Source organism: Centruroides sculpturatus, unplaced genomic scaffold (genome assembly GCF_000671375.1).
Source record: "Centruroides sculpturatus isolate CEXI.00-Female unplaced genomic scaffold, Cexi_2.0 scaffold211, whole genome shotgun sequence".
Lineage (NCBI taxonomy): Eukaryota > Metazoa > Arthropoda > Arachnida > Scorpiones > Buthidae > Centruroides > Centruroides sculpturatus.
Window position 1 is genome coordinate 1 of NW_019384472.1, and position 22,872 is coordinate 22,872.

General features: G+C 26.4%; 1 protein-coding gene across 4 annotated transcripts in view; it reads left to right on the forward strand.

Moving 5' to 3' along the window:
- Positions 1–3,359: 3,359 nt before the first annotated feature.
- LOC111621209 (gastrula zinc finger protein XlCGF57.1-like) overlaps positions 3,360–22,872 on the forward strand; it is a 28,666-nt gene continuing 9,153 nt past the window's right edge. The window contains exons 1-3 of one of the 4 annotated variants that reach the window (XR_002756024.1): positions 3,368–3,401; positions 20,340–20,445; positions 20,517–22,209. Coding sequence is in view for 2 of the 4 variants with exons in the window: in XM_023363289.1 (XP_023219057.1) it covers positions 20,433–20,445 (13 nt within the window). In the remaining 2 variants the exon portion in view is untranslated. The other 3 variants (XR_002756025.1, XM_023363289.1, XM_023363290.1) reach the window with 3 other exon arrangements.

Below are 22,872 nucleotides of genomic sequence, written 5' to 3' on the forward strand. Positions count from 1 at the left end.
CAATTGACTATTTATACATAAAATATATATACTCAATTGGCTATTTAAACCTTTTAAAGCCTTAACGTAAAGATGACGGTTTTAATGTTATTTATAATTTATGATATCCTAAATTTCGATTATCGATATCCTAATTATGATATCGATTATCGAGAAATGAGAATTAAAAATAATGTCATTGAGGAAAATTTTGATAGCAAAATATCAAACTTTTATAATCCCTCGGTGGAAACATGTTCCCGTTCATTTTGGAATTCTTTNGAGAATTAAAAATAATGTCATTGAGGAAAATTTTGATAGCAAAATATCAAACTTTTATAATCCCTCGGTGGAAACATGTTCCCGTTCATTTTGGAATTCTTTTAGTGCACCATGCGATCATATTCTTATGATAAAAAAATATAATAATTTGGACATATTTTCAAAAATTGCTTTTATGCAAGATATATTATTTCAATTGAAAATGCACTAAGTACGGATACAGATGATGCAAATGTAGACATCGATGATCATATTGAAGATGAAACTTTTACTGATGATTTTGATTGTCCTAGCAAAATATTATCAGATAGAAAAAAATGTAATACGGCAATGTCGATAACTAAAAATATTGCAGATATTTTGTCTAATTATGGAATGCAAACCTTCAATAAATATGTAGAGGAATTAAAAGTAATAGAAAGCAATGCAAGAAATGGAATTTCTTTTTTTAAACACGAAAGTAGTGGGCTTAGTACAATTGAACCAGAGAACTTGAAGAACAAATTCGGTCTAATAACGAGCCCTCTTCAAATCAATCAAATAAAATCTTAAAATTCAAAACTAAAATTAAATCCAAAGGACGTCCGAAGAGAAAGACTAAGCAGACCACTTTTTACCAGAAAAAAAATTAAAATACAGAATAAAAAATAATATATTTATTTTATTTTATTGGCATGCCTACTAATCTACTTTAAATTTCATTACCTATATTTCACTAATTTAATGATACTTTATAGTTTATTGATTACTTTACTGAACAACATTGTAAATGAACTTTAATAAATAAAACTATAATTACAGTATTTATAATTGTGTAGTTATTAACAAAATATCAATATTAATTGTAATAATAGCGCATACAGTCAGTATCTGGCCGGAATATAGGAACATACAATCAGTATGTATAAATAGCCAATTGCGTATATGTACAGTATGTTTAAACAGCCACATCCTTAAATTTAACATTGTTTTATAGCCTTGATTTAATATGAAAATCTCATTGATGATTATATTGGGAAGAAAAAACAGAAGGTAACTTACGAGGCAGAATACGAGATTTTTTTCAGAGAACCTTTATTATCAAATGGAATGATATGTATATAAATGGCCTAGGATGTAAGCTGTATGTCTTTTCTAAAATGGTTGCTGGAAGCAGTTTGAAAGTTGTACATAATTTTACTTTATTTTAATTTAGCTAATGCGTATAAATACACAATCTCAATTAACTACAATTTTTTTTCTTTTTTCGGGTTTTAAATGAAGCTGTAATTTGTGGTATAAAATGTTGAAGAAGGAATTTCCAGAATTATTAGTTCTAATTCTGTAATGTTTAATTTGAGTCAGAATATAACGTTTGACGCCATTCTCGTATCTTAGTTCACGCAAAACTTTTATTATCCACCAATAAATCTTTAACTGAAGAATGTCGCTAGGAAAACACAAGAAGAGTTGAAGGATGTGTTTAATGAAGATTAACAGATTACAGTACAAAGATAGATTCTATTTACCAAATGTAGTTTTCATACTTTCTATCATTATTTTAGTAAAGATTTTTGGTCATTATATTATTGTACATGGCTAGATTTTACTTATAAACTGTGAAGCGAATACATCGTCAATGTTTTACTGTTTAGTTTAAGATGAATATTACTGTTTATGGAAAAGTTTTACGTATAAATTTAAATTTTACCAAATATTATAACTAGAAATATAATTTAAAACAAATGGATGACGTATGGACATTTATTCAAGAAATTTACAATAATTTACACATTTATTTTTATGATTAGCAGCAATAATTTTCTCTCATCTGGTCTTTTAACTTCAAATTGTGACTGCTAAAAACGTATCTAAAAGATTCAGTTATTGCGAACACTTCGTAAATTTATACAGTAATACCCCGAACTTACGCGAGCGATAACCGCGTAAGACGAATTCGCGTAAGTCGGGGTATAATTTCGCAATTCGTGTAAAATCCAAGTCGGATGCATGTAAGCTAATAAATGTTCTCGTTAATCTTATCTCGTCTTTTGATTCGTTTACGGTTACAAGAAATCACCACTTAGAGTCTCTCGAGTCTCCGTAAATATCATAAACACAGAAATAAATAACACAAAATAAACTGTAGCTATGTGTCGATTCCGCGCGACACGTCCGAACATGTGAGCTGAACAATAGTGTAGGGGGAGTGAGTAATCAAGAGTTGCGTGGCGCTCAAACAAAAGACGAATCGACGAGATTTGAAAATCGCGTAACTCCGGGTTCGCGTAAGTCGGGGTAGTGTAAGTCGTGGTATTACTGTATTTTCAACATTATTTTATCCATTTCCATTAACCTCATGTAGCCTGGAATTCTGTTGTTTACACTCGGTTCATCCGCAACATTGAAGCCGTTTCGCGCTCCTAGTTTGATTAGCGAAAAAAAAACGGAACAATCTTATGCCTTTTGCTGACAAAATCTTACAATTCGGTGCCTAACACCAAACCATTTAAAATACAAATATATAAGAAGAAATCCAGTTAATTGAGATAGAAAAAAAGAACTAAATTCACTCCGCAAACATCGTATATATTACCACAATATGGCAACTGCCGCAATGCATCACGGTATCGTGTCCAGACCTTGTATTTACAGACCTTGAAATAGGACGGCCGGATGGCCGAGCGATCAAGGTGGCAGCCTACCGCTCTGGGGGACCCGGGATCGAATCCGGACGGGTCAAGGAATCCCTAGGAATTTTTCGGGGGATGATCCGTTCGGATATGTCGGGTCCCGTCCCTCACCTCCCGGTCGCTCCATTGTGGGCCTGGCCGAACCCATAATGGGCCTGCTATAAGAGGCCCTTTTAGTGCCCACAAGGCGGAAAGAGTAAACAAAAAAAAAAAAAACCTTGAAATAGACGTTGTGCCATCTGGCATTCTAGGCAAACCATGAAAGAAATACGGACAGGTTTTAGTGCATAAGATTATTAGAACGTGGAATTGTATTTTAATGAAATATAATCTATAATATATCCATTATAAATAAAAAAATTAATTAAATGTAAAATATTTTTATTTTTCTAAAAAAAAAAAATAAAACACTGTATATACATTCGGAATGCCAGGTGGCACTGTCTACCTAAACCATCGGACATTCCAGTAAGTAAAACAATTAGTCAATTTACTCGAATTTAAAAGCTTCATTAACTCCATAAGCTAGTTTAAGTCACCTACTGCTAAATTAAGTGTTGGACGACTGACAATACCAAAATTATATACGGTATGTGATCGTGTGTATGGAAATTACGCTCATCACAATGCCACGTTGTAAACAACCAAACGGGCAAGATTACAAGTATGAATGAATGACACAGTTGGGAGCTTACTGGAGTTGTAAAGCATGCCCGTAGGAGCTAAAACGTCAAAGGAACCATACCTGTACACGCAGTGCCATAACTGGCTATTCCTGTTCCCTGTGCAGGAATTTGCATTTAGGCCCCCTAAATTAATTAGGTTTGGGAAAATAATAAAACAAATACATGCATTTTGGGCCCCCTTTCAAGTGGGCCCTGTGCGGGTTCACCTGTTGCATTTGCCTAGATATGGCACTGTGTACACATGAACCTTACTTTGTCCTCCACTACCATCCAAACTCCACTTGTAAACGTTGATAATATTCTTGAAATTACATTTATCTTTTTGATAAAAACTCTTTAATTAGAGTGATAAAAAGACGTTCTGTCGTTAGGTCCACTAAAGTTTGAAATTTGATATAAGTTTTATTTTCTGTAATAGTAGTAGTGGCATCTGATGGATAACGAGCTTTCTTTCCTTTCTTAATGCCGTGATAGGCTGGATAAATATTAACACCTTTTTCTATAGCACTTTGTTTTAATGTTATATGTTGCGATTTAGTTAACTTTGTGGAGGTAATTAAAGCCAGAGTTTCTTTGGGGAATATATATTGTGTTATACCCATGGTCAATTATGTTTTTTTTTTTTTTGATCTTGTCGCTGGTTTTGGAAATTGCATATTACTTTTTACTATGCTGCGTCTCTTTTTCCAGATAATCTTAATTTTACCTCGGTGGCATAAGTAATATTATTAGAGTTTTGATCATGAATGATTTCTTGAACTTTTCTCATTTTTGCTCTCAGTCCAGTTTTCGAAAAGCCCTTTTTGGAACGTCCCATTATTTGTTTTTGTGGTGTTGCACAGCTTGCATTAGTTTGTGGCAAATCAACATTTTCGATAATTATCCTATCATTGAGCCATAAATGATTTTTTGTCAAAAATTGTTTGTTAGATTAAGCTTTTCTTTAATGTAGTCTACAATAATATTTTGTAATTTGGATGACCCGCTTATCATTTTATCTTTTTCTCTTAGTTTTTCAAAAAGTTTCCTCCTGCTAACTACAAGTCAATGCCCCATGAAACAAAAAATGATTATACATCAAAATCCACATGTTTCTGCAAACAAATATCTGTTAGACATAATTAGGAAACCTTCAAAAATGTGGACAAAATTAAATTAAAACATAGAAAAATGTAGGAAAAAAGATGCAGAAGTTTTAAAGTTCTACTTATTTAAAATAGTGTAAAAATCCCTTGGGTTTGCAATTATTTTCTATAAAATTTTACCATTGACCATTATTAATAAAATATATGTATTAAAATAAATATCTTGGCAATAACTATCCATCTTAATATTTGATAAAAACACTCAAAATAGCGAGGAAAACAACTATTCAAAACAAATCTAAACACAACATTAACATTGTTTCCAAAGAGATATAAAACTGATTCTTTTTTGTTAGTTAACAAAGACACTGTGTGTATTTTAAAAATTATTGATAGCAATTTACTGGTTGGAATGTTTTTTCTTAATTCATAAACATGTAAGAGTCATTTTCAGTTATGCATTTTTTGACTTTTGTCCTCCTAGTTCTTTACTATGAGCCATTGTGTGCTGTAGGGAGTCTCAGCTAAGCCAATTGCATGTTTAGCAGACAGCCCAGCTTAGTGATCAGACATTCTAACAATATCTATCAGTAAAGAATAAAGAAAAGTCTGACGTTGTGAGATATTTGTCGGCAAATGTCAAACCCTGACGATGTCAGTTCTGGTTGTCATCTTGTGGATGCCACATGTTTGCCAGCAAGTTATGTTTTAAGCATGGAAACCGGTGCCTTTAATTACTTAACAAATAATAAATACATTAACTTCTACTGACCAAAGACATTTTTTACCTTTCGTAAAATGTCCAGGACAGTAAATTTAAATTTACAAAAAAAAATAAGTCTTTTGTCTTTTATTGTGAGTTTTCACCACAAACCTGTGCTATTGCCTGTTCTCCGTGCTCTATGTCAGTCAAGGTGAGCAATGGCTTGTCTCGACTGACACTCTATGTGTAGTCACGTACTTTGGTGTTTGCTATTGCTTGCACCTCAGTGCCTGTGTGGGGTGAGCTCCCACACACCTAAAACTATATAACATTGAGTACTTTGCAGATGGTCAAGTGGGCTAATCAAAGCTGGCATAGTTACCTGGGCCATGTTCAGTAATGCAAAATTCATGCTAAGGCTAGTTATGCTGCAATGTTGTACTCATTTCTAACTGCTGCTTGACTCCTCCCACTGCTAGAATTCTAGCTAGTTCAATCAGTTTCTTTTATCTATGCTAACTTCTACTAGTGATGTCATTGTTTTTGTCTTGTCATACTATTTGCAAGATGGCTGTTGGTGTTGGACTAAATGTATTTTTATTATAAAAATCACAAAGTTATTCTCTCATTCTCAAATGACTTTGAAATGTAAAATTATCATACGTCGGTATAACAGATTCTGAATACATTTTAGCGGAACATAGTGATTTGTTTCGTTGATTACAATTAACAATTGCTTCATTAATTTCATCACAATATGATGCAGCTTCCATTTGAATAATTGTATTGGGTACTTCATCCTTTATGATCAGTTCATTTACAATCTAATTTTAACTTTGTCCACCATTTTGCCCAATTGTCTAAGAATAATTATTCAATGATGCTCAGAACATTCTTTGCTCTGACACTAAGTCATTCAGAATTCTAACTTAGGTGTTCTGCATTACTGAACATGGCCCTGGACTGAATAATTAAATGCAATTAGTCTTAGAGGACTATGTTGTATGACTCCCTGGAAGTAGGCTGATTTTGGAGGGCTATATCTCTTGAAGGGCCACATTTACAAATACGGTTCCTTTGACTTTTTTGCTGCTATGGACATGCTCTGCAGCTCTGTTAAGATCCCAACAGTGGCATTTACATCTGCAATTGTACTTAAAAGGATCCTTATCAGAACTTCAAATGGCATGAATAACATATTAACACTGGTAATAAACAACACACTGATAAATCAAATGGAGAATAACAAACTTGACCTGTTACTATGTAAACTAAATGAAATTAGGTGCACAAATCACACCTAAATTCAAAATTTCCAGCAAATAAACATCAAAAAATACATGTCGAACGTTTTAAGCCACTGAATTTATCGGCCTTCCTCAGGAAATGCAAACTGGAAAAACTGTTCTATAAATAGAACTTAGCTGCCTTTTAAATTTTAAAAGAATGAAAAACGGCTGTGACGTATTGTGTATGACGTATATTACGAGTCAAGCGACACTGAAGATGCTCTGGCTCCTGGGATTTACCACTATATGACGAGAGGTTTGACAGATTACTAGCTTACATAGGATCCACATATAGATCGCTACAAGCAAGACTAAAAGACCACAAATATGACGTGCAAAAAGGTAACATCAATACGGCTTTAGCACAGTATGCCAGTGATCCGGGGATTTCCTTCTGTTGGGACCAGGCCAAGCTAATACACAAGGTTTTCGGCAGGCAAAATATAAAAATTTTAGAAGCAGTAGAGATCTACAAGGCGAGCATGAGTGGAAACTGCATCAACACGGATGTCATTCCTTTATCATCAGTGTGGAAACGATATCTTGACTCGTAATATACGTCATACATGATACGTCACAGCCGTTTTTCATTCTTTTAAAATTTAAAAGGCAGCTAAGTTCTATTTATAGAATGGTTTTCCAGTTTGCATTTCCTGAGGAAGGCCGATAAATTCAGTGGCCGAAAACGTTCGACATGTATTTTTTGATGTTTATTTGCTGAAAATTTTGAATTTAGGTGTGATTTGTGAATATTACAGTTCCAGTTTTTGGTGAGAGTGTATTTATGAAATTAGGTATTTAGCATTTCCAACTTGAATTTCCTTAACTTGAATTTTCTCCAAGTTGAAGGTTTTTATGGTCTCTTGACACTGATTATGTTATTTTCAAGTTCCGAAAGTACAAATTACTGGTTAATATTAATGAATGTTTTATGTAGGATATTTGTCCAATAGAAATGGACTTCCACATACAGGTCTCTAGAATACACTGATGGTTAATAGGCCTTTAGATATGTTGTTCCTTTAGGTGGGTGGTTGTGCACCAATATGTGGCTCTTATGTATTGTAATTCTTTGTTGGATCTATGGTTCATAAGGGGGATGGAATATACCTCATCATGTCTTTGGCATTTCTAATTAGATTAAATATGGATGGGCTCTTTTTGAAGGCCATGTTGATGTAGTTGTGGACTATTTCTCTGTATAGAGGAGCCTTCTGGTAATGCTTTGCAGTGTCAGGCAGCACTTTGTGCTAATAAAAAAAATATATATATATCCTCTATCCTATATATGTAGGATAGAGGAACTAATGTTGCATTATACATTACCACCTTGTATGTATCCAGAGTAGGTTGGGAGCTAGAAGTGTTATGCCCATGCATAGCATGATGTTCAATGAACCCCATGATGATCTTTATGATTGACTGCTTGGTTTATAATGATGGCAAATTCTTGTTTTCCTTGCCTCAGATCTGATATGTATATATATGCTCTATGGACCAAGATGTTAAATGCAGCCAACTTAAAAGAATAGGGATTGTGAGAGCATGATGGTATGAAAATGGGGAGATATGTGCATTTTCTGTAAACCCCTGTGGTGATGCGTCTGTTATTTAACCATATGTCTATGTCCAGGAAGAATGCTTCCCTTTGATTGTGTTGTTCTAGGTTGAGATGTAACCCATAAGGGTTATTATTGAAGTCCAGTAATTGTATATTGGGCTCATGATGCCATAGAATGAATATATCATTGATGTATCTAGAGTATATAGTGATCATGATATATAGGGAATATGGAGGTTTCTTTTTTTGTTTTTCAAAGTTAGTGGTTCTTTTGCTGGTTTCTTGGTTACTGAATAGAACTTTCATTCCATGACTTGAGTTTTAATATCTATTCTATCCAAAGTGATTCCAATTATTCGATTGCCATGAAATTTTCATATGGTTTGTTTATCTACTGTCCAATGCCCATTTGCAGACAATGTTCCAGTCCAAAGTGATCAGACCTCTCCCTTTATCTGAAGATGTACCTGCAGAACTGTTTGATTCTATTAGCAACATTGAACATTTTGCTGAAAGGCATTACACTTGCAAAGAAGTCTTTGATAGTTTATGTTTTAAACAAAAAACTATCATAGACTTCTTTATATAATTCTTTATATAATGCAAGAGAGGTAAAAATACAGTGGGTGATTGGTTAACGAACATAATCTGTTCCAAGACTTTGTTTGTTATCCGAATTGTTCGTTAACTGATTATCGATTTACCATAGGTTTTTATGGGAAAATTCCCATAAAATTATTCCATTAATTCATTCCGGAGACTCCAAAAAATAAAAAATAAATACTTTTTTACTACTGTACATTTATTTATATGTAATAGTAAAAATATATATATATATATGCAGTCTTGCATTTTTATTAGTCGTGTGTTTTCCATTTGTGGGGGTTAAAAAAATCTGTCAAATGTTGATTGCTTTTCTCTTTTATTCAGGATTTTTCAGAAGTAATTAGTAGTATTGTAATTGTAGAGATCCCTGACCCCATTAACCTTATTCTGATTTGGATGCCACTTGGATGATCGTTGTTTTGATGTCCTCCCACTTCTTCAAAAGATCTTTAGTAACATATGTTGACATTGGTCCTCTTTCGTCTTCCTCTTTTTCAAAAGAAAACATGTCTCGCTGAGTTTCTTGGTATTTTTCATTTGAGCGTTCTTGGAGTTCTCTTGTCGTCAGATCAGTTTCAGGTTCCATTATGAGCTCTAAAATGCTCTTTATTTCTCAGATGTAATTTTCATTATTCCATTAGCAGCTTGAGACTTGATATATCTTTCATAGCTAAGACTACTGTAGACCTATTCAAGCCATACTGCCTAGCAACATCAGACATCTTGTGCCCACTTTCTACCTTGGCTATTATCTNCGACCACGTTTTAAACTAAAACAACATTTATTTACAACAATCCTCGAGTACACTTGAAAGAGAGCTACACGTGCTCATGGCAGCGATCAACCGCCAAGAAGAAAAAGCAACAATACCCAGAATCCACTCTGGGAAAAACCCTGTCCCCGTTTTTCAATCCGGGATTCACGGAAAACTTGTAGAGGAGTTGCGCCATCTCACCAGTCCGTGATTTGTCGCCGCAGACATATTTTCAAAAATTGCTTTCATACAAGATATATTATTTCAATTGAAAATGCACTAAGTATGGGCACAGATGATGTAAATGTAGACATCGATGACCGTATTGAAGATGAAACTTTTACTGATGATTTTGATTGTCCCAACAAAATATTATCAGATAGGGAAAAATTTAATATGGCAGTGGCGATAACTAAAAATATTGCAGATATTTTGCTTAATTATAGAATGCAAACCTTCAATAAATATGTAGAGGAATTAAAAGTAATAGAAAGCAATGCAAAAAATGGAATTTCTTTTTTTGAACACGAAAGTAGTGGGCTTAATACAATTGAACCAGAAGAACTTGAAGAACAAATTCGGTCTAATAACGAGCCCTGTTCAAATCAATCAAATAAAATCTTAAAATTCAAAACTAAAATTGTCCTTTGGATTTACCAAAGGACGCCCGAAGAGAAAGACTAAACAGGCCACTTTTTACAAAAAAAAAAAAAAAAAAAAAAAAAAAAAAAAAAAAAAAAAAAAAAAAAAAAAAAAAAAAAAAAAAAAAAAAAAAAAAAAAAAAAAAAAAAAAAAAAAAAAAAAAAAAAAAAAAAAAAAAAAAAAAAAAAAAAAAAAAAAAAAAAAAAAAAAAAAAAAAAAAAAAAAAAAAAAAAAAAAAAAAAAAAAAAAAAAAAAAAAAAAAAAAAAAAAAAAAAAAAAAAAAAAAAAAAAAAAAAAAAAAAAAAAAAAAAAAAAAAAAAAAAAAAAAAAAAAAAAAAAAAAAAAAAAAAAAAAAAAAAAAAAAAAAAAAAAAAAAAAAAAAAAAAAAAAAAAAAAAAAAAAAAAAAAAAAAAAAAAAAAAAAAAAAAAAAAAAAAAAAAAAAAAAAAAAAAAAAAAAAAAAAAAAAAAAAAAAAAAAAAAAAAAAAAAAAAAAAAAAAAAAAAAAAAAAAAAAAAAAAAAAAAAAAAAAAAAAAAAAAAAAAAAAAAAAAAAAAAAAAAAAAAAAAAAAAAAAAAAAAAAAAAAAAAAAAAAAAAAAAAAAAAAAAAAAAAAAAAAAAAAAAAAAAAAAAAAAAAAAAAAAAAAAAAAAAAAAAAAAAAAAAAAAAAAAAAAAAAAAAAAAAAAAAAAAAAAAAAAAAAAAAAAAAAAAAAAAAAAAAAAAAAAAAAAAAAAAAAAAAAAAAAAAAAAAAAAAAAAAAAAAAAAAAAAAAAAAAAAAAAAAAAAAAAAAAAAAAAAAAAAAAAAAAAAAAAAAAAAAAAAAAAAAAAAAAAAAAAAAAAAAAAAAAAAAAAAAAAAAAAAAAAAAAAAAAAAAAAAAAAAAAAAAAAAAAAAAAAAAAAAAAAAAAAAAAAAAAAAAAAAAAAAAAAAAAAAAAAAAAAAAAAAAAAAAAAAAAAAAAAAAAAAAAAAAAAAAAAAAAAAAAAAAAAAAAAAAAAAAAAAAAAAAAAAAAAAAAAAAAAAAAAAAAAAAAAAAAAAAAAAAAAAAAAAAAAAAAAAAAAAAAAAAAAAAAAAAAAAAAAAAAAAAAAAAAAAAAAAAAAAAAAAAAAAAAAAAAAAAAAAAAAAAAAAAAAAAAAAAAAAAAAAAAAAAAAAAAAAAAAAAAAAAAAAAAAAAAAAAAAAAAAAAAAAAAAAAAAAAAAAAAAAAAAAAAAAAAAAAAAAAAAAAAAAAAAAAAAAAAAAAAAAAAAAAAAAAAAAAAAAAAAAAAAAAAAAAAAAAAAAAAAAAAAAAAAAAAAAAAAAAAAAAAAAAAAAAAAAAAAAAAAAAAAAAAAAAAAAAAAAAAAAAAAAAAAAAAAAAAAAAAAAAAAAAAAAAAAAAAAAAAAAAAAAAAAAAAAAAAAAAAAAAAAAAAAAAAAAAAAAAAAAAAAAAAAAAAAAAAAAAAAAAAAAAAAAAAAAAAAAAAAAAAAAAAAAAAAAAAAAAAAAAAAAAAAAAAAAAAAAAAAAAAAAAAAAAAAAAAAAAAAAAAAAAAAAAAAAAAAAAAAAAAAAAAAAAAAAAAAAAAAAAAAAAAAAAAAAAAAAAAAAAAAAAAAAAAAAAAAAAAAAAAAAAAAAAAAAAAAAAAAAAAAAAAAAAAAAAAAAAAAAAAAAAAAAAAAAAAAAAAAAAAAAAAAAAAAAAAAAAAAAAAAAAAAAAAAAAAAAAAAAAAAAAAAAAAAAAAAAAAAAAAAAAAAAAAAAAAAAAAAAAAAAAAAAAAAAAAAAAAAAAAAAAAAAAAAAAAAAAAAAAAAAAAAAAAAAAAAAAAAAAAAAAAAAAAAAAAAAAAAAAAAAAAAAAAAAAAAAAAAAAAAAAAAAAAAAAAAAAAAAAAAAAAAAAAAAAAAAAAAAAAAAAAAAAAAAAAAAAAAAAAAAAAAAAAAAAAAAAAAAAAAAAAAAAAAAAAAAAAAAAAAAAAAAAAAAAAAAAAAAAAAAAAAAAAAAAAAAAAAAAAAAAAAAAAAAAAAAAAAAAAAAAAAAAAAAAAAAAAAAAAAAAAAAAAAAAAAAAAAAAAAAAAAAAAAAAAAAAAAAAAAAAAAAAAAAAAAAAAAAAAAAAAAAAAAAAAAAAAAAAAAAAAAAAAAAAAAAAAAAAAAAAAAAAAAAAAAAAAAAAAAAAAAAAAAAAAAAAAAAAAAAAAAAAAAAAAAAAAAAAAAAAAAAAAAAAAAAAAAAAAAAAAAAAAAAAAAAAAAAAAAAAAAAAAAAAAAAAAAAAAAAAAAAAAAAAAAAAAAAAAAAAAAAAAAAAAAAAAAAAAAAAAAAAAAAAAAAAAAAAAAAAAAAAAAAAAAAAAAAAAAAAAAAAAAAAAAAAAAAAAAAAAAAAAAAAAAAAAAAAAAAAAAAAAAAAAAAAAAAAAAAAAAAAAAAAAAAAAAAAAAAAAAAAAAAAAAAAAAAAAAAAAAAAAAAAAAAAAAAAAAAAAAAAAAAAAAAAAAAAAAAAAAAAAAAAAAAAAAAAAAAAAAAAAAAAAAAAAAAAAAAAAAAAAAAAAAAAAAAAAAAAAAAAAAAAAAAAAAAAAAAAAAAAAAAAAAAAAAAAAAAAAAAAAAAAAAAAAAAAAAAAAAAAAAAAAAAAAAAAAAAAAAAAAAAAAAAAAAAAAAAAAAAAAAAAAAAAAAAAAAAAAAAAAAAAAAAAAAAAAAAAAAAAAAAAAAAAAAAAAAAAAAAAAAAAAAAAAAAAAAAAAAAAAAAAAAAAAAAAAAAAAAAAAAAAAAAAAAAAAAAAAAAAAAAAAAAAAAAAAAAAAAAAAAAAAAAAAAAAAAAAAAAAAAAAAAAAAAAAAAAAAAAAAAAAAAAAAAAAAAAAAAAAAAAAAAAAAAAAAAAAAAAAAAAAAAAAAAAAAAAAAAAAAAAAAAAAAAAAAAAAAAAAAAAAAAAAAAAAAAAAAAAAAAAAAAAAAAAAAAAAAAAAAAAAAAAAAAAAAAAAAAAAAAAAAAAAAAAAAAAAAAAAAAAAAAAAAAAAAAAAAAAAAAAAAAAAAAAAAAAAAAAAAAAAAAAAAAAAAAAAAAAAAAAAAAAAAAAAAAAAAAAAAAAAAAAAAAAAAAAAAAAAAAAAAAAAAAAAAAAAAAAAAAAAAAAAAAAAAAAAAAAAAAAAAAAAAAAAAAAAAAAAAAAAAAAAAAAAAAAAAAAAAAAAAAAAAAAAAAAAAAAAAAAAAAAAAAAAAAAAAAAAAAAAAAAAAAAAAAAAAAAAAAAAAAAAAAAAAAAAAAAAAAAAAAAAAAAAAAAAAAAAAAAAAAAAAAAAAAAAAAAAAAAAAAAAAAAAAAAAAAAAAAAAAAAAAAAAAAAAAAAAAAAAAAAAAAAAAAAAAAAAAAAAAAAAAAAAAAAAAAAAAAAAAAAAAAAAAAAAAAAAAAAAAAAAAAAAAAAAAAAAAAAAAAAAAAAAAAAAAAAAAAAAAAAAAAAAAAAAAAAAAAAAAAAAAAAAAAAAAAAAAAAAAAAAAAAAAAAAAAAAAAAAAAAAAAAAAAAAAAAAAAAAAAAAAAAAAAAAAAAAAAAAAAAAAAAAAAAAAAAAAAAAAAAAAAAAAAAAAAAAAAAAAAAAAAAAAAAAAAAAAAAAAAAAAAAAAAAAAAAAAAAAAAAAAAAAAAAAAAAAAAAAAAAAAAAAAAAAAAAAAAAAAAAAAAAAAAAAAAAAAAAAAAAAAAAAAAAAAAAAAAAAAAAAAAAAAAAAAAAAAAAAAAAAAAAAAAAAAAAAAAAAAAAAAAAAAAAAAAAAAAAAAAAAAAAAAAAAAAAAAAAAAAAAAAAAAAAAAAAAAAAAAAAAAAAAAAAAAAAAAAAAAAAAAAAAAAAAAAAAAAAAAAAAAAAAAAAAAAAAAAAAAAAAAAAAAAAAAAAAAAAAAAAAAAAAAAAAAAAAAAAAAAAAAAAAAAAAAAAAAAAAAAAAAAAAAAAAAAAAAAAAAAAAAAAAAAAAAAAAAAAAAAAAAAAAAAAAAAAAAAAAAAAAAAAAAAAAAAAAAAAAAAAAAAAAAAAAAAAAAAAAAAAAAAAAAAAAAAAAAAAAAAAAAAAAAAAAAAAAAAAAAAAAAAAAAAAAAAAAAAAAAAAAAAAAAAAAAAAAAAAAAAAAAAAAAAAAAAAAAAAAAAAAAAAAAAAAAAAAAAAAAAAAAAAAAAAAAAAAAAAAAAAAAAAAAAAAAAAAAAAAAAAAAAAAAAAAAAAAAAAAAAAAAAAAAAAAAAAAAAAAAAAAAAAAAAAAAAAAAAAAAAAAAAAAAAAAAAAAAAAAAAAAAAAAAAAAAAAAAAAAAAAAAAAAAAAAAAAAAAAAAAAAAAAAAAAAAAAAAAAAAAAAAAAAAAAAAAAAAAAAAAAAAAAAAAAAAAAAAAAAAAAAAAAAAAAAAAAAAAAAAAAAAAAAAAAAAAAAAAAAAAAAAAAAAAAAAAAAAAAAAAAAAAAAAAAAAAAAAAAAAAAAAAAAAAAAAAAAAAAAAANATGCATAGCATGATGTTCAATGAACCCCATGATGATCTTTATGATTGACTGCTTGGTTTATAATGATGGCAAATTCTTGTTTTCCTTGCCTCAGATCTGATATGTATATATATGCTCTATGGACCAAGATGTTAAATGCAGCCAACTTAAAAGAATAGGGATTGTGAGAGCATGATGGTATGAAAATGGGGAGATATGTGCATTTTCTGTAAACCCCTGTGGTGATGCGTCTGTTATTTAACCATATGTCTATGTTCAGGAAGAATGCTTCCCTTTGATTGTGTTGTTCTAGGTTGAGATGTAACCCATAAGGGTTATTATTGAAGTCCAGTAATTGTATATTGGGCTCATGATGCCATAGAATGAATATATCATTGATGTATCTAGAGTATATAGTGATCATGATATATAGGGAATATGGAGGTTTCTTTTTTTGTTTTTCAAAGTTAGTGGTTCTTTTGCTGGTTTCTTGGTTACTGAATAGAACTTTCATTCCATGACTTGAGTTTTAATATCTATTCTATCCAAAGTGATTCCAATTATTCGATTGCCATGAAATTTTCATATGGTTTGTTTATCTACTGTCCAATGCCCATTTGCAGACAATGTTCCAGTCCAAAGTGATCAGACCTCTCCCTTTATCTGAAGATGTACCTGCAGAACTGTTTGATTCTATTAGCAACATTGAACATTTTGCTGAAAGGCATTACACTTGCAAAGAAGTCTTTGATAGTTTATGTTTTAAACAAAAAACTATCATAGACTTCTTTATATAATTCTTTATATAATGCAAGAGAGGTAAAAATACAGTGGGTGATTGGTTAACGAACATAATCTGTTCCAAGACTTTGTTTGTTATCCGAATTGTTCGTTAACTGATTATCGATTTACCATAGGTTTTTATGGGAAAATTCCCATAAAATTATTCCATTAATTCATTCCGGAGACTCCAAAAAATAAAAAATAAATACTTTTTTACTACTGTACATTTATTTATATGTAATAGTAAAAATATATATATATATATGCAGTCTTGCATTTTTATTAGTCGTGTGTTTTCCATTTGTGGGGGTTAAAAAAATCTGTCAAATGTTGATTGCTTTTCTCTTTTATTCAGGATTTTTCAGAAGTAATTAGTAGTATTGTAATTGTAGAGATCCCTGACCCCATTAACCTTATTCTGATTTGGATGCCACTTGGATGATCGTTGTTTTGATGTCCTCCCACTTCTTCAAAAGATCTTTAGTAACATATGTTGACATTGGTCCTCTTTCGTCTTCCTCTTTTTCAAAAGAAAACATGTCTCGCTGAGTTTCTTGGTATTTTTCATTTGAGCGTTCTTGGAGTTCTCTTGTCGTCAGATCAGTTTCAGGTTCCATTATGAGCTCTAAAATGCTCTTTATTTCTCAGATGTAATTTTCATTATTCCATTAGCAGCTTGAGACTTGATATATCTTTCATAGCTAAGACTACTGTAGACCTATTCAAGCCATACTGCCTAGCAACATCAGACATCTTGTGCCCACTTTCTACCTTGGCTATTATCTCTTACTTGGTTTCTAAGGTGAGCACAGTTCTTGACACTCTTCTTTTTAGGCTCCATAATATTATCAGTTTCTTTCTTAAATAAAAAGTTCAGAAAAGCACTTACAAAAATTCAGAGAACAGAAATCAACTAGCCCACAAAAAATTATTTAAATGCAAGGCTGGATGAAATTTGAAATTTGGTGTTAAAATGTTAACGAATATCCGATGGAACAGTTAAACTTTCACCTTTCGTAAATAAACCCAGACGCAAATCTTAACAAGTGTCCATCCGACAGTCTCGCGAAGACTATAAAAAATTATTTGTCAGAAAGGTAAACAAAACGCTGAATTACAAGGGAGAGTTTCAAAATTTGGAAGAATACTATCTGATCGGTATCGGGTTGAGTGTCAATGTTGACGTCTCCTGCGCTATGAAAGGTTTCGAATTGTTACCTGAAGATAAGGGAAAATCAATCAGTATTCATTATTTTCTGTCGCTTCTTTTTATGTTTGTTCAGTAAAGTGTTCATTATCCGAAAATGTTTTCGTTGTCCAATCATAAAAATCTTTGCGAAAGTGTTCGTTATCCAATTTGTTTGCTATCTGAACTGTTCGTTAACTGATCACCCACTGTACAAATCTATCCAGAGTAGGCATTTTCTACTCTATTGTTCTCTAAGTTGAATCATCTTTAACTGAGTTTTTTTCCTGCTCATTGGAGTTTCAAGTTAGAGAAGTTTTACTATTAAAGAAGTTTTACTCTGTTAGAGAAAAACAAGAATTGCAGAAAAATTTAATATAACTGCAAAAAGTAGGTCAGAACAGGCTGAAAACATATGGAGATAGCCTAAAAAATGTGAAAGTGTTTCATCAAGTATTTCTTCTTTTACCAAACCCAGTAAATCAATCTATTTAGAACCAAATAACAAAGAGGTGCAGAAAAAACTCATGATGAAACCATATTCACACTAATCAATGTTTTATGCATTAAACATGTAGCTGTACCAATTGAAAGTTGTGTTCTTAAATAATGGAAACATTAAGTTAAAGGTGCCCAATGAAGCATATGGAAACAAAACATCAGAATTAATTTCCAAATCTGAAAATACTAGTGAACAGTACACAATCTTTTACCCCAGAAAACGTCAACCTTGTTCAAATAAACAGTATCAGCAAAGGATTATGAAGTACAATAGAATCTCCTTGTATGGATGCGGAACAACGGATTTCTTGAAATAATGGCATTTTTTTCCCAAGTTCCGCCAAATAAATGTAATTTTACCTCCTTGTAGTGAATATGTAACTCGGAATAATAGGTTTTTTCTATCTCCTTTACATTTTTTCAATGTTTAGTTACTATTTGGGTGTTTATAGGAATTTGTAGTGTTTGATGATGTAATTGTTACATCTGGGATATTGTGTAATTGAAGAATTGTATGGAGAGAGTCAGCATGCTGATAAAATTGAAGAGGAGCCACTTAAGGAGCATTTTTGTGTTGGTCCAAGTGTAGTGCCAAAATTTAGCAAGGCCATTGAATCTTTCCAAGTCATAAAGATTTTCTTGACAGGTTTCAACACAAAGGAACAGGCTATGCATGACATTGCTAATATCAAGTAGTAGTTGTATTTAATAGGCAGAAAAGCAGCAACAAAACAAATCAAGATGGACAAGTTTAACAAATTGTGAAGTCAAGTGAAGTGCTAATGAGTTTAAATAATTTGCTTTTTTTATGCTTACAGTATATAGTTTCCATCAGCTTTGTCATACACATGTACAGTACAACATAATATCTCTATTCTACAGACACATGTTAACAGACTGAATAATTTCAATACAGTCAACCCCCCTATAACACGGTAGATATGTTCCGTTCTTTATGAATCAATTTTGTACAAGTCCTTGCCAATCACAGCCTGGCACGTATGCACTTTACAGACTAGGGCTGTTTGAAAGGTTTTCTTCCATAAAATTAATCAATTCCTAGACTAATTCGACTCAACATTTCCAAAACACGTATATTTTTTGGGGAATAATCCATATAAACTATGCTACAAACAAAAAATTGTAGGATTACTTACTGAGTGTGCACCGTTCGACGTCACCATTGCTTAAGCTTGTTTTCGTCATGGAGCAGCGCACCAAACGGCGGCCGCAATTTCTGATAAGTTATTTTTCTGCGAAAACTTCGTTGAACTTTGGAGACATCATTAATATAAATCATTTTTATGGCCGTTGAATGAGAATGAATAAGAAATGTTTCTTTCACAAGAAATGTATAAAATTAGTGCTGTATTAGATGCAATTTTTTTGCCGTTATATAGGAATCCGAACTATAGGAACCCGTGTTATAGGGGGGTCGACTGTACGGACATTTCTTAAAGTGTTTTCACCCAGACAGTCCGGGAATTGACTCACTGTCCGGATGAACTATTAATTTTGTCCAGGAATTTCATGTGCAACCTATTGACCTTTTTTTGTTTTTTGTGTTTTTTTTTTTTTTCAGGCTCTACTCACACGGATTGTACACATCTTCAATATTGAGTACAGTTAAGTCATCTTCTGTACTACTACTTTCTTAATTTAGGTTGGTTACATTACTCCTATCCAAGTCTCCCTAGTCCCTAACTGTAACTGATTTAGAACCGACATGCATGTTATTCTTTGCATTGCAAAATGATTGCGCATGTGCCAGGAACTTCTGTTCAAACAAACCTGACCTGCTGTCCAGGTCAGCGATTTTCAAAAGGTGGCAACACTAATTTCTTATATGTAGGGAGTTAAAACTGAAAATTTTTTTGAATAATGGATTTAATTATTGTTAATTAATGATGATATTTTCTTGGGATTCTCAGAACAATGGCCTGAGTAATTTGTTAAAATGAGATTTTACTGTATTTAACTATATTCTTGCTTAAAATGATGGAATAAAACACCATTATTAAGTCAAGGAGATAGATAAATTTGAACTCTTATTTCCACATATCAACAAACTAAAAAACTTTGGAAACAATGTTCTTGTGTTAGTTGAGATATCAGTTACTTATGTCCTGTATTGGATTTCATATCAGTAATCCAACATTATAACTGTGGAAAATTTATTAACTTTACCAGAAAATGTAATCCAGTAAAGGCTGTTGCAAACTAGGCAATATTGAAGCAAATTTGTTCAATCATCATTTGGTTGAAGGTGATTGATTGCATGTTGTAGACTCAATGCCACACTATGTCGTACCCATTGATGGAAAGTAGGCAGTCTGTTTGACACTTCTTGTATCTAAGAAGTTTGATTTTTTGGACAGTGATCATTGACTCTTATTCGTATTTGAAAATTTGTGAGAAAGAAGTAGACCACAAAGAAGGCTTACATTTGTGCTTCACATTTCAGCCATGTCTGTGCTATGCTGGGATTATGAAACAAAGCTGTTTGATGGATTTAATGAATTTCTATAAAAATCTGTATTTTTTTCAAGATACCAATCGTTTGAGGTATTGAGGGTCAAGGTTGAATTATATTTTTTAAATTTTTATTTGATTTTTTTTAAATGACTTCCCATATGACTGTTTTTTTAAAACTCTTTCTGCCCTGTGGGCACTAAGATGGCCTCTTTTAGCAGGCCCGTTATGGGTTTGGACAGGCCCACAATGGGGTGGCCATATGGTGAGGAACGGGCTGACGTATTCAGTCGGACCATCTCCTGAAAAATTCATGGAGAGTTTTTCACCTGTTCAGATTCAATTGATCCCAGGTCCTCAGAGTGGTAGGCTGCCACCTTGATTGCTTGGCCATTTGGCCATCAAGGTTGAATTAAATTCCCTATAAAATTAAATTGTTTATTTTGAAAGATGATATTTTATAATCGAGTGTAATTAAATTACACTTGACTGATGGAATTTTCACGTAAATATAGAAAGTAGAAAAATATATTAATTTAACAACACAAATGTCTTCCTCTGTGTCATAGCTTCAAATAAAAGATCATCTTTGCAAGTGAGAACTGTTTTTGGATAATTGCTGGTGGTCAAAACAAAGGACAGGAATATATTTGTGTCATTAATATATTTTCATATTTATAAAGATAGAATATCTTTCAAGCGTGAATTATTTTTCAGAAACAGACTAAGAATTCAAGACTTTTAATATTTCTACGTACAAGCATCGGCACACTATGTCAGTCTACTTTCTATTAAGAACATTTAAGAAACATGTCTTCTGAAGGTAAATACTTTATTCTTTTAAAAGTTTATTATTTTTATTAAAAGATTTAATAATAATAAACTTAATTTTAGAATCTGTTTTGCATTTAAATCAAAATCACAATGTAAAGAAAAGAGGACTAAATCTGATGTAAAGAAGAGATCTAAAATCTGATGTTAAAAGTATTCTATCTTTGGAAAAAATAACTGTTTAACAACTTACGTATTTTGATATGAAATAATATTTAATTTATCCAATTTATGTAAGTAAATTAATTTACAGTAGACTCTCTGTAATCCGACATATATCAGTCTAGCAGGTGTCGGATTACAGCAGATTATTGGATTTTGTGTGTATGTTTTACTGGGCGGTTAAAAAAACATTCTTGGTTCATGAAATAGTTTATCATATTTATGGTAATGTTATCATGTTTTATTTGCTATTCAAAAACAAATATATTATTAGATAAAATAAATTGTCATGTAGAAATTAATGCGAATACTGTTTCTGATAATTATAGACATTTTTTTCTCATATTTGAAAAGAAAACTTATGTGACCACAATATTATAATAATGAATCATGGCTGTTTGTCATGACAGCTTACAGGATGGCATGTAGTAATTGTAACTTAAATTAGCGAGTAAAAACATTTGTCTTATGTAATTTTTTAGGTTATGATTCTCATTTCCGATGTGTACTGTAATGTATAAATTAAGACAGTATTATAGAAATTTCATAACCTTTTTGGAAAAATGTTGTAAATATGCTGTCTGTGGATGATGATTATAATAATTTGTTTATACAAACCAATACTAAATATGTCAAATCTGAAGAGGAGCCAAATAAGTGTTGGGCTTGAAATGCATTAATAAAAAATAGTCTTTAAGAATTGTCTTCTGAGTAATCAGTCTTGTGTTAAAATACATCTGATGAGAACCATTCCCTGATATGTCTTGTATCATATGAGATTCATTTAATTCTTATAACTATACTTAATACTGATTCAGTGATTCAGCCAATAAATACATGAACAAGTTATTTGGGGTTATGCAATATATATATTGGTTTTTGTGACTGTTTTTTTTTTTTTTTTAATCAATTTTCTCAGTTGTGAGTGGTTGTGTTTCAAAAAGGAATTTATTTTTCCACATTCTTATTTTAAAAATGGAAATATATTATTGTATATGAAACATGTTTACTGTCGAAAAAATGTTTTTATACTGAATTATGAGGGGGAAAATATTATGTGAGATGATTATAATCTTGATAAATTAATTTGGAAAAAATTATTTAAAATTAAATCAATATGTAGATACATTATTATTAGCTAATATAATAGTTTTCTGAAATTTTGTAATATAAGTTCAAAATACTGTAATTGAGATCCAGTATATTTCATAACCACTCCAGATTTAACGTGGAATTGTGGATTAAAAATGATGAAAATTCAATTAGAATTTTAATTGTAATATTAGCTGTCCACAAAAAAAGTGATCAACTTTTTTGTGGTTTTTTTAATTAATTAGAATTATGTAATGATATTAATATGTATTTGTTTATTTAAAGTGGCGTTAGAGGAGGAATCAGTTTAGTAGGTAAAATATTTGTAAAGGAAAATCATCTTTTAATTCCAGAAACTTATGATAAAAATCAACTTCATAATTATATTCTTTACAGATTTGTAATGAGTTTTTGTTTACCAATAAATACTTTCATGTGGTTATCTGAAGATGAAATAAATGCATTAGTTAGCCTTAATACTCGGATAAAAATAGCATTGTTATATTTTAGAAGTATAAGTGTTCATGATAAAATTATTTACCATTCAGTCCTCAACACAGTATTAACTAAATTATATCTAAAATATAGAGGAGAAGGTGGTATTATGGAACCCCATTTTCATTTTAGTGAATTGTAAACAAGGTATCATAACTACACCCAAATTTTTTGTGCGAAAAGTGCTGGTAACCATTAAACTAAATGTTCCTAATTGGATTTTTTGCTAGTTTAACTATAAGTATGGTTTTTGAAGGCCTTTGTACAAAAAGTTAGAAAGTAGGCTTAGAGAAAATCGGGTGGTAATATGGAACCTTACTGTATGTTTTCAAAAAATGCTTTAATGTATCCAAAAACAAATAGGAAAGTAGAAAGAATCTTAAATAATTACAAAATTATTTACTCCAATGTATTTTATTGAAAAAAATGCTTTTATAATAGAAAAATATGACCTCCATTAACAATATATATTCCAGTAGCTCTTTTTCAATATTCTTTGGAAGAATTGTCCTTCTACCTAATGTCTTTTTCATAAATTGCTCTGGACAAATGTCTGCTTGCAAATAGAGAGTTCGGTGGAATTGTGTTTCATATTAAAAGCACCAATGGGGTCAATATTTCACGCATTGCCATCTTGAATTAACTTATGTCTGTCAAGACCAAATTTTAA